We start from the raw sequence: 12,950 nt of genomic DNA on the forward strand, positions 1-12,950 counted from the left end.
CCGCCGATATAAAATATTATCTTAGCCGTATCACGAAAAAATCTATACAGTAGAGTTTGTGAGCCTGCGGCGTCGCGCTCTCCGTGACCGTATTAATTTCACGAACTTTGTTTTTTGAATTAAATATCACTTTAACGTTGGTATTTAATTTCACAGTAGTGTTATCCTATCTTGCGATCCGTATATTTTTAGTACAAAAGATGTAGTTGTCCCGTAGCAACGCACGGACATGCTACCTAGTTATAGAAAGAAGTAAATGGTTCATCACATTGCTATACGGGCTTGTTCGCTTGAACTTATCAGCCGACTTATCAGCTAGAATTTATAGTATTTTTCGCTCACAACAAAACAGCTTCAGTCGACTTATCTGCCGGCTTTAATACCAGCCAAATAGGTCTGAACCGATGTAAGTCTCTATACAATATTTTCCCCCTCCTCTTACAATTCATTTTGATTGCTCTTTTAGGCATACGAGTAGCTAGATCAGCATGATAGAAATGTGCAAAGAACACACATCAGTGAGCATGAAAAAGAGAACTGACATTGCAAACAGACAATACACCTTCAAATCAGCCTATATAGAGCATAATTATTGGATTCTCATTTTATAACACTATTTGGAAGGCGCAAACAAAAAAAACAAATGCAAACTCTTTGCGTGGATCCTCATCCAAAACAAAATACTCATGGCAGACAATCTCGAGGTCCGGGGTTAACCACAAGACAACGCTAGAAACTTGCTACCACCTATGCCTCGCTTGCCCATTTGCGCAAACGGTTTGGAACCACATTACTTATTGGAGCACTTCACATAATTTGATATAGCACAACAGATTAATTTCGGACTCGTGGGATCACACAACGCAATCGATCCTCAAAGAGCGCTGACAAGCTTTTAACGACAAATCAGCGAACATTGTTTTTCAACCTGGCTTTTTAGCGAAGCGAATTTAAAACTTTTATTAGAAAGACTGCAACTGTAAGTTTTTTTTAGAACATCCGTTCCATGGCCCTCCAAGCTAGCTATTTACACGCACATAGGATTAGATATCGTACTACTAGCATTATGGGCTATGGCGAAGCCTGTTTACGAGGTGCACGTTTCATGATGGAAGCACCCGAATTTTTTTTGCTCTGCCGACGAGCACCGGTACCGCGGCACGTGGGCATTTTATTTTTTCTTGGTGCTTCGGGGACAGCGGCGCCTGCCTACACGCGCTCCTGCGTCCTGTCGAGCTAGCACACCGGCTCGGCGACCTCAAACCGGGTGGGTACCGCCCGGCTGTTCCAGTGCAAAGTCGCCAAGCTCGATACAAGTAGCTTTTGTTGATTGAGTCTGTCTACTCTACACACGTGTATTTTAATATAAGCCAACACATGGTAGTTGGCGGTATATAAAATACACAGATTTCAACATAGGAAAAATCACGTGTTTTTAGACTAGTTAGCACATACTTGTTAGATGCCTAAGAAACACACAAATTGAAACACCAGAAAAAATGTGTGTTTTAAGAGAATGCAACACACAAATTCCATCAGGCAAACAAGACCCATAAGGAAATTATCAGGTTTTATATCACGGTGAAGAAACCCTTTTTGATGCATGTACTCAACCCGATTAATCTGAAAGATAAACAAGGAATGTGTTAACACTAGCAATTCAGAAAGTTAGGACAAAGAGGACAGCCCTATGCACAACAAACTGAGATTAAAGTTAAAGTTAAGAAACAAAATGGAACAGTTTGAAAAATCTGGGATTAAGTGTTCACCATTTGGTCAGCAAGCATGAGCAGAGTCTTCAGAGAGAACTTCCTACTGCAATAGTTGAACAAATCCTCAAGGCTAGGGCCAAAAAGATCAATCACCATCACATTATACTCCCCCTCAACGTGGTACCACTTCAGGTGTGGAATGCCAGCTGTAACGAAACAAAAGGGGGGGGCGAAAAGGTCAGCCCAACTCGCGCATCATACTAGCAACTAACTAACCACAGAGTACCGTCCCATAACTAAAACTAGATGGGTGGATAGGCTCTATGTCATTAACTTACTTCCTCCTTGGAGAAGCATGTATAGCTTCGACTCATAATGAAGCTGCGGGTGCTTTGTCTTGACATTTTCCTGTGCAATAAAAGCGGCAACACCAATGACAATCGGTTCCACCAACCCAAACATCTAACAGTGTTGACAAACAGTACTGAAATGGACCATCATCATTTCATTTCGCTAGATTTTTGCATCTCAGTGATCTTATCGCGAAATAGACCGACATGGCAAATTCTATGGTATGGTGACAAATAAATAGCAATCGGAGAGAATCCGATACCAGCTTGACAGGCGACCTCCTCTCCAGTCTGCACATTCATAGCTGCGAACAACAACAGCAAACAAATATCATAAATATGTACAACCCACTACACAAAACCCAGATCAAAAAAGTTGGAAGGATTCTCGTGGAAGAATGATTTCCTTACTAATAGTCAACCCCTGAAAGTAAAAAGGGACATATTGCATATCCTCAACACTAAAATTGCAGTGCTCAATAATTGCAATTTACAGCATTGCTGGTTGCAATTATTAAGTAACTGAATGTTTTATTTGTTTTTCGTGAATAGAACAGATTAATAGGAACAGAGCACTGCGACTATTATGGACAAGAACAATAAACGCCACTCAAAAGAACTATTATGGACAAGAACTATTATGGATTATATAGGAGTATGTCTAAGAGTTGAGCCTGCAGACTGTTATTGGATACAAGTTCTGGTTTTAGTCTACTAATTTTGACTAAGAGTTCCGCTCGCTAGCAGCATTCTAGTACAAGGGCTACAATGGAGTACAGCCTGGTACCCTCCTACAGATTTGGTATGGTTTGACAGGGCAGAAGGCCACAGGGGTGGTGACCGGGGCGACAGCTCCACGCCATGCTCAACGCAACACTGTGTGCAGCAAAGGAAGCGAAGGCAGTCAGGACCGCAGGAGGAAGGCCAGAAATACCGAAAGATCGACTACTCCTGCTACTAAGGCATCGTCCAATCGTAGGAGTAGCAGCACTAGCCACTGGGACAGCCGACGTGATAGACAAGTGCATAGGCAGCGACTTTGTTATGCGCTAGCTGAATCGGACTAGGTTACTCTACTCCACTGGACACCGGTCCACCCCACCCTCCTCCTATGGCTAGAGGCAACAGGGCCACAGAGGCGGTGACCGGACCGCGAGATGATGGATGTGACAATGACTGCTCCACCGAGCGAAGGCAGGACCCCGCAAAACAACAACAACAACAACAACAACCAACACGGAATCAAAAAAATGATCAAAAACCTAAGACAAGGGAGCTCGGATCTCACATCACCTAACCTACAACATCAAATCTGAGATTGAGCCTGAATATGAGTTAACTAAACTCCACCCTAGATCTGCGCAAAAAAAAACAACATCGATGGGGGTGTCGAATGCCCTATCTAAGCAAACACAGATCCACACATCGCCAGAACACAAAGAATATCACAGAAAAAGGGCGCACAAAAAGAGATACCTATACTCTCAGGGCCAACTGATGCTGTCATGAGATCTTCCTCTTCCCAGATCGCCCTGCTGGGTTCTGGACATCCTAAAACACAGGCATTCTCACCTGGCTTGGGCCGGCAGTAGCATCACCTTCCATCAGATACCTCTTTGACTTGTTGAAGCCTAGAGGGGCCCTGTAACCATGGTGCTCTTCGATTTCCATCTCCTCATAACCCTGAAATGAGAGAAACCGGTTGAGATAACTGACAAACTTGAGAGCTATTGCAGCAAGTGAAATGAGGTTTATCGCAATTTTGTACCGGCTCACAGGCCTCGTTGAGGTCAATCACTGGAGATGCCCTTGGAGAACCACCATGCCTTCGGTGCACCAACTGGCTTCTACTGGAGCTCCCGGCAGCATGAACCGACTGGTGCACCAACATGTCTGCCAGGACATTTCTTATTTCAGAACAGAGTTGCTTTAGTGTGGGGTTATGAATGCAGGACATTTCTCATTTCAGGGCAAACTAACTGACTGCAGACTAACAAATACTGACCTTATTGTTGAAGTTCCATCTGCCATTTTGTGTAAAAATGTCTTCACCATTCCCAGCTTTAAGTTAAAAAAAGACAGTTATAAGGTTTACGCCTTCAAAATTCCATGACAATTATCATAGGCTGACAGGCCTTCAGAAAATGATTGCAATTTTTGTAATGGTGACAAGAGAGATAAACAAGGATTGCAGGTATTGACACATTGAAAACTACCTATGTGTCAGTGTACTAAGAACAATGCATTCCAAACTAACAAGAAATGGACAGGCATCTTACTCTGTTATCATTGCCACCTGATGCAAGCTGACGATTGTTATAAGACCACTTGAGTCCACAAACCTGGAAAATATGTGAGATTAGGGACCATACGTTACCAGAAAAGAAAATTGAAGCTTCAGTAGGATAATGTTTATACTTGAGAATGGGACATAACCTGAACTTTTCTTTGATTTGTACCTACAGATAGGTGAGTGCCACACTGTGCCCAACCCATAGAACAAACATTGTCATCCACCCCCAAATCACAAAGCTTGGTGACCTAGACAATGATAAACTTATTAACAATCCATCTTCAATTCTCAGTGACGATATACCTTAAGGATGACTAGGTTGCTTACCTTGCTGCTGCATGCATTCCACAAAATAAACACAATTGCCCAGCCCAAACAGCGAAGGCTTCATGAGTTCCTGCTGCTGCTATCTGAAAACCAAGGAATGCTATAAGTTAATTGCTTACTGCTGCTACTGAACTTAATAGGAACAACTAGATCCTGCACAGACAGAAACACAAATGACAAAAATAAGATGTGTGTTGGCACATCTTTGTTCGTCTCTTACAAAGAACTCTGGTTAGTTTACATACTACAAGCAGTCAACATTGGTTATCACTCATCAGAGAGTGGGTGGGCGGTTGGGGAAGAAGAGAGCCGGACAGTAATATAGGTCCAGGCAATGGCAAAAATCACAAAGAACAGAAATACAAGGACAAAATGTGGTCTATATTGGCACAAATATAGACAGAGAGAGGCTGAGAAAGAGAGTGTGGGGTCTGTATTGGCACAAATCACAACAAACAGGGGTGTTCTAACTGCATCAGAACACAACTGTCAGCCCACTATGCCTTTGTTACTGCATGTAGTTACCACAAATCACAATCAACAGAATTCAAGATGTGTTAGCACAAATCACAAGTGACAATTTTTTTCTATGAAAGGACAAGGACAAATAAGACGTGTGTGCTAGCACAAATCACAATCGACAGAATTCAAGATGTGTTAGCACAAATCACAAGTGACAATTTTTTTCTATGAAAGGACAAGGACAAAATAAGAGGTGTGTGCTAGCACAAATCACAATTAACAAAATTCAAGATGTGTTACCACAAATCACAAGAGACAATTTTTTTCTATGAAAGGACAAGGACAAAATAAGAGGTGTGTGCTAGCACAAATCACAATAAACAAAGTTTAAGAAGTGTTACCACAAATCACAAGAGACAATGCTATGAATCAAGAACATGAATCAAGACTATGCTATGAATCAAGAACATGCAACATTTTATAAAAAAGGCAGGGGGGTAAAAGGCCATTTTTCAACCCCCATAACTCCTGGTTTCAGGAAAGCAGAAGAAAATCAAGTGGATCCTGTATCATGCCAAAACATATGCTCTTAAGAATCTCAAGAGGACTATCCCACATGTACACAAAAATTATTAAATTGCTAATGCGGTCAGATCTTGCTAAGAGTGTCATATAGTGATAATGAATGATACTAACTCCAGTCATATACAGTTGACATTACAGACAAAAAAACAAGCTCAAACGAACTTGGTTTCCCTGTCTGAGCATCAAGTACAAACGACCTAGAGGGAATATAAGCCATAAGAGTAGACCTCAAGTGACTGGAAGGAGTATAAGGCACAAGGGTGAAGACCTCAAAACAAAGGTTAACGCAGACATACTTAATATTACTAACCCCTTCATATACTTTGCACTTAAAAACGGATGAAAACAAGTTTATACAATGTTCTAAAGGAGTTCATTTAAAAGGTACAACTGAACCCAACAGAACATGCCCAAAAAGGACAAGGACAAAAATATCATGAAACCAGCTGATATCTACACTACCTTTCGGCTACCAACGAGTGTCAAAGCAAGCAAAACCAGCATTTTCACTACAGTTAAGGAAACAATTGTTGTATCAAGCCAAATTAGATCTATTCCTTAAAGAGAAGACTTGTATTAAAATAGAAATGAGATGCACTCCTTCAAAATGTACTGTCTAGTGCTTACACTGAAACAAAAGACCCGTTTCCAGTCCCAAATAGCCCATCCAGAAGAATATCGATGCCCTAAAGCAAGAACAATTGCATGCTCCAAGTTAACTAAAATAGTGACAAAGTTATTTATAAAGAACAGATATTGCACATGTTACACACCATAATTACAGTAGTTGAAGTGTGCAATTTACTACTAATAAATGTGGAATCAAGAAAATGGTGCTTCTAAATAAAGTAATAGAATAAAATCACAGTTCAGTAGAATTCTAATGCAGTTTGCAGTAGAAATTCATCATTCTCCATGGCTACATGCAGGTCAAAAAATTGTCCAGCTCAAAAAACTTATGATGTACATAAAACTACAGTCTATATATCATCAGCAAGCACACTGGTTCATCAATAAAAAGCCAAAGTGCCCATGAACAAAATGGAGCGCAAACTTTACACCCCTGGGAACTCACCCAAGAGCACACGCATGCTGCACAGCACAAGAACAGATCACACACGAGAGCCCAACTCTAAGCACTACAGCAGAAACAACAACGCAAAAAGACGGGCATATGATTGGTGCATCTCAAAGTCCAACCTGGTTCCTTTGGATGTTCTAGCAAGCACAACTTATTTTCAGGTTCCTTTGGATGTTTTATGGGCATGAAACCTCTCTCCTCCCACATTAAGAATGACATCAACACCCTCCTGACTGTCCAACAGTGAACCAAAATCATAGCCGATGTCTGAGTCTGGAACATGGATAGAGTGTGGTCTGGAGTAATCAATAGTTGACACAACAACTCCCACAGTGCAATTTATCTTCAGACAATCGTCTTTGAGAAAGTCTGATGCTTCAAGGGAAGTTCGCCGAAACAATCGTTTGTAACCCCTGAAACAAAGAAGGATAGACGTAAATTTAATTATCTGAGGCCAGTTAGATGTCCTTATTTTATGGATTGGCATACTATTGCAAGAGCAATGATTCCCACAAATACAGGTTCCACATGTAAAGAAACATTAAGAAAGCTTCATCCATCTCTCCTCTCAATTTACATAATAAATGCATCAAAGAGAGTTTCATTTCTGTGATTAGACTGGTTCAATAAACAATACACATCCAAAATAAATGGGCAGATTAAAAAAAACTGATGTTTACACTGAATAAAATCGTTCAGTGAGCCCATGTAATGAGATGGTTGTCTAACAAACAATACAGAACTCAAATTGTACAAATTAAAATAGAACCACTTGTTCTAATAACAGTTTGCCTACCATAAAAATAACAGAAAGCGGACAAAAATAGAATGAACAAACAAAAATTATCAAATCCAGGGATCTAAAAAAACAATGTATCTAATGCCAGATTTCTATCACATGCATACCAGCATCCCCCCATATTCAACCACAAACAAGTTAGGATTGTAACTGCTTCTAGGCAAGATTCAAGACTTGATTCACTGATCGAGAAGGACCACAAAATCAAAGAACTCAACTTATTCAAACAGGAACCAGAAGAAATGTCAGTATGCTTTAGCACAAATGCACTAAAAAGTTACAGAACCAGTTCACCATTACACAATTACATTGCAAAAATTGACAAACAAACATAAAAACAGAAAACAAACATTCAACACTAGCATTAACATGTTGGGGTGCTGAACTAACAAAAATCAAACTGCATGAGGCAATCAGAGAGATGTGCACTTTCATCAAGGACTCAATAACCCCATAACAAGTATATACAATCTAATTTCAACAGCGGAAACTAGAACTCGTCAGTGCACAAGTATAGTTAACGATGAAGCATACGTAAGAATTCTTGGATGAGAACAAATTGCAACTGAAAATTCATAACCACACACATATGAAAATGGATAAACAATTAGAACATAGCCACACACATCAATTATTGGGGAATTCATGACTACCTGAACACCAATATGACAACCACCAAATAGACCCTTAATAAGCACACTAAACTCACATATCAAACCTGCTCCATTCACTGATAGGACAGAAAAACAGATCACAAGAAACAATTTTATTCTATAGAAGGACAAGACACAATTTTAATCTATTCAAGCACAATCACAAATCATAAAAAATAATTTTTTCTATGGAAGGATAGATAAAAAAAATTCCTATGGAAGCACAATCACAGAAAGGTGTGTTAGCATAAATCACAATTGACAACTTTTTTCTACGAAAGGACAAGGACAAAAAAAATTGGTCAATTTTAATCTATTCAAGCACAATTACAAATCACAAAAAACAATTTTTTCTATGGAAGGACAGATAAAAATTTTTCCTATGGAAGCACAATCACAGAAAGGTGAGTTAGCACAAATCACAATTAACATTTTTTTCTACGAAAGGACAATGACAAAAAAATTTGGTATGGGCTGGCACAAATGACAATAAACAAAGGACTTTTTCCCTTCTGACTTTAAATTGAACAGATCCGAAGGAATGGGTGCAACACCCCAACTGCTCCTTATAACAGGTGCTTTGGCAGCTTGACACAGATAAGCACATAGCATGACAAATTTACTAATTATAATCATCTTAGGTGCATCTTAATGAAGTTTGTCTAGCTCTGAACATTACAAATCACAAATATGTGGGTTTGGTCAAACTGATAACCTGCATACAGGAGGTTTCTGGACAAAATCTGGTCCAATAGTTATGCAACCTCACATAATCTACATAAGTAGAAGGTAAGACTTGAGTTATAATTAGAAAATCCGGTGCCAGCAGACTTGACAAATATACACAATAACAAACTAGCTCTAGCTGCAAACAAGGATTCTCTAAGTATGGAAAATTAGTAGGGACAATGACAAGCTACAAATCAGTTGCGACACAAAAACTAAGGCCTACAATCAGTTGCGACAACAGATATGTGTGTGGGGACTGAAAGTCCTTCTGCCAGTTGCATAATCAATTGTTCTACTTTTTATACCATGTCAATAATTTCAGACAGTACAAAAGAAAATTGCATGTTTCAATTAGTGTAACTATTACTTTTTGAGAATGCAATTTCTATTATATATGCATGCAATTAGGGACAGTGCTAATCCAAAACCAGTGTTAATCATTTCACACAGGGTCTCACCGTGGGCACGCAAGCATTATCCATGTCACAGTCGCTGCTGGAGCTAGTACTATCAAGCAAGGCAACCCTCAGCTTGACTAATGCCATCTTCTGCTCCAATTTGCTCATCTAACTACGCGCTAGGTGGCCTCTCCTATTCCTCTACAGGCCAGCACAACAAACCAGATGAAATCAGGAACATATTCTATGAATCCATTTCTATGAATCAAACTTGAGTGGCAACACATCGACCAAGAAACAATTTTTTTGTGTGAAAGGACAAGGACAAATAAGAGGCGTGTGTTGGCCATCAAAGTACAAAATAGGTTACTTCCAGTTATAAGATTGTGCCATCAATGCTAAATTTGGAAGTAACTTATAACTATCACGGAATAAGTTTCAATCCGTTGATATCAGAGCAAGAAGTCTTTCAGGAAACAAAACTATATAATTAACCGGCATCCTAGTTATGTACCAAATTTACCAAACTTTGAACTTCTATATCTCCTAAACCATTGCAGATTCGACTGTGGTGTTTAAATAGAATTGATACAGCAGTGAACCTTGAACAATAGTTATTAAGGATGATCAAGTTATTTATACGGGAAATTCACAGAAATCCCCAAATCCCTACCCAAATCCCCAAATCCCTACCCAAATACCCAGCAGACAATAGACAATGACCACGAAAATTTAAGCACAGTATAGAACCTTTTAGATGCCATAGGTAAACAGAAGAGACTTCTGAATGATTTGCAATGTACTTCCTCTGCATTGAGACCTGAAGACCGTTCAATGTATTTCTGAACGATTGCAATGATCTTCATTTCCTGCTGCATTGAGAGCCGAAGATCGAGTGAGCACTCTGCCTACAGGCAGTGCTACTGCTCTCTCAAAGTTCCTGCAACAAAAATGCATCACACAGCCCCAGCAGACAATAGAGTTCATAACGTATTTCCATGCAGAGACAGCAGCCAAATCAATGAAGCCAGACATGCACTGCATTCGATTCCGAAAAAATCAGGCTGCGGACTGCAGAACTACCTAGATCGAGACTGCAGCAGCTAGCTTAGCCTCGCCTCCTTGAGAAAAATGGAAACAAGTTACTATTAAGGATAATGCACATAAATGTTGCATCATATCATACTTACTCTGTACAATTGCTCTCTTTTCCTTGCTTCTTTTTTCTCTCTTTTTTTTGCCCCTTTAATTTAACTTAATAAGGACGGCAATCTTCCATCCATTTTAACCAAAAGAAGAAGAAGAAAAACAACTAGAATCTTCTTGTCTTAGAATCGAAAGAACCAAGGAAATGTCAGGTCTAGATCGACGATCACCTCCTCATCACAATATCAGTTCACTCCTAGTAGATCGATTAAGCCGACGACTGGGACTGCAGGACGGCATGGCAACGAACAGAGCAGCCTACGGCCGACCACTCACTCACTCCCTGTGCTTCAGGTCAACGACGATGATGCTGATGTTGTCCTGGTTGTCCCTCCCGATGGCGAGCCTGGCCAGGAGCGAGGCGGCGCGGAGGCACCGGGGCTCCTCCCGGTGGCCAGCAGCGACCAGAGCTCGTGGTGCAGCTGCAGCTGCAGCGGCGACGAAGGCGGCAGGGTCGGCGCGAGGATGGATCCCGTCCTCCAAATCCCCAAATCCCTACCCGAATCTCCAGATCCATGAAACAAACGAACCTCCAGAAATCAGAGCGATGCACGACGAGCCAACAAATTGCCGCGACGACGAGAAAATCGCAGGCGAAAACCTCCGACAACCTCCATCTCTCCGCCCCACCCACTGCCTGCTCGTGGTGGCGAACTAGCGCAACCCAAAAAACCACAAATACGATGCAAAATCCCTCGAAACACAACACAGAGACGAGATGCACTACAAACCTAGGACACGAGTCGGAGACGAAGAAGAACGAGTTCCCCGGAACTCAACCCACAGCCGCCGATGAATCCCTCTGGCGCGCGCCAGGAGAGAGACGGTCACCGACGACGGGGAGAGGATCTCAAGCCGCTGCCGCCGCCGAATCGCCTCGCGCGTGCCGGGTGGAAGACCGTCGCCGACGGCGGGGAGCGAAATGATGAGGAGAAGCGTCCGAAAAAAATGAGGGAGAGAGATGTCTTCTCCCCTCCGGGCATGTGTTCCAAAAAACTTGGACAGTTTCGACAGAAGTGGACCTCACACGTCAGCCAAAGAACGAAGGGGCACCTCGGTGAGAACAGACCCCACCGCTTTCAGCCCTCGATCCTTTATCGCATGGAGCAGATATCTGTGTGCTGCCAACGAAAGAAATACACGAGTGACAGATAGCAATTCCCTTTGTTGATTGGTCGTTCGTTAGCAAAGCAGTCTTAAATTTTGACCCGTTTCCAGGAGACAAATAGGCCTACAGTAATCGCTTGCACGTCACTGGTAGTGGTACGTGCATGCAAACGAAGTCAACAACAGGACCTGACACAGTTGCGTTCACAGGCTTATCCGGATGGCAACCTGACAACGGCGAACATCCACGTCCCCCACGTTTGACTGTTCATTTCCTATCCTAGGCCATGGATGGAGCCAATAATTGCCCGGATGATCCGAACGAGTGCCGCACCAGTTGTCTGTTTCTCCGACCCCGACATTTCTGCACGTTTCATGGCCGCAGCGCCGTACGTAGTAGCCCGCGCGACACACGCAGCTCGGTCGCTCGGATATCGCTTGGCAAGACGACAAGCACACCACTGTACTCCTACTGGCCAACGGCCAAAAGGCGGGCACACGGCAGTCAGCACGGCCGTCGCGGTCATACAATATCGATCACGAGTCTCAAGATCTCCTGTACACTACTCCAGCACAGCACAGTGCCAGTGCCAAATAAACTTGGCAGCCGCCCCAGCCGATCATGCTGTCTAAAAAAAAAAGTACGCCACGGCGCGGTGGGGGCGGGCGCAGGAAAGCGGCGCACGGGCCTCCGGCAGGGAGACCCGCATCTGTGTCTCGGCCGCGCGGGCGGGCGGGCGGGCGGCGATTCCGACGGCCGCCGAGTTCCCAGCCGCCTGGCCCCCCCCCGCCTCGCCGGACGGGTCGAAAGGCAGCTCGAGCGCTTCCCACACGTTGACCGGCCGCGGGCTGCCGCTATCGCGGACGCTGGCCACTCGCCGTCCGACGCGGCCAAGAGCCGCGATTCGCGCGTGATCCGCACTGCATTTCGCGGGGTTGACCTGACCTGCCCCCACCCTGTGGCTTGTGCCTTGTGGCCCGGCCGGGGCTAGCAACCGTGGTGCCCTTTTGGCAACTTGTGTTTGGGTGGGGGGGGGGGATGAATGCTTCGCACTACTGCAGCCTGTGCATTGCAGGCAGGCGAGGCGAGGTCCTTTTACTGTGCTGCGGAGTACGAAGAGGAAGCGCACAAGGCGACGAGCGGATCTTCATCACCGCCACCTGGCACGGCACCGCATCGCCCGACGCGTCGGCTAGTGCGCGCGCGGTCAAAGTCTTGGGGGATACGGCAACAGTGACGACGATGTG

General features: G+C 43.2%; 1 protein-coding gene across 19 annotated transcripts; it reads right to left on the minus strand.

Moving 5' to 3' along the window:
• Positions 1–1,128: 1,128 nt before the first annotated feature.
• On the minus strand, positions 1,129–11,570 carry LOC136550345 (protein FIZZY-RELATED 2-like). 19 transcript variants are annotated; one of them, XR_010782223.1, is made up of 13 exons: positions 11,327–11,570; positions 10,140–10,329; positions 6,930–7,223; positions 6,357–6,415; positions 4,683–4,765; positions 4,481–4,603; positions 4,342–4,404; positions 4,068–4,123; positions 3,831–3,969; positions 3,539–3,745; positions 2,051–2,120; positions 1,770–1,918; positions 1,129–1,623 (listed from the first exon to the last, which is right to left on the minus strand). XR_010782223.1 is itself a non-coding variant. In XM_066541890.1 (10 exons), the coding sequence occupies exons 5-10, from the start codon at positions 4,556–4,558 to the stop codon at positions 2,362–2,364; spliced, it is 453 nt and encodes a 150-aa protein (XP_066397987.1). In that variant the 5' UTR covers positions 4,559–4,603; positions 4,683–4,765; positions 6,357–6,415; positions 6,930–7,223; positions 10,140–11,570; the 3' UTR covers positions 2,336–2,361. The 19 variants fall into 19 exon arrangements, 1 of the variants encoding a protein (XP_066397987.1); XR_010782224.1 differs by adding an exon at positions 9,450–9,590 and having other exon boundaries at positions 10,151–11,570; XR_010782222.1 differs by adding an exon at positions 9,450–9,590 and having other exon boundaries at positions 10,140–11,570.
• Between the last annotated feature and the right edge of the window lie 1,380 nt (positions 11,571–12,950).

Source organism: Miscanthus floridulus, chromosome 4, assembly GCF_019320115.1.
Source record: "Miscanthus floridulus cultivar M001 chromosome 4, ASM1932011v1, whole genome shotgun sequence".
NCBI classification, from domain to species: domain Eukaryota; kingdom Viridiplantae; phylum Streptophyta; class Magnoliopsida; order Poales; family Poaceae; genus Miscanthus; species Miscanthus floridulus.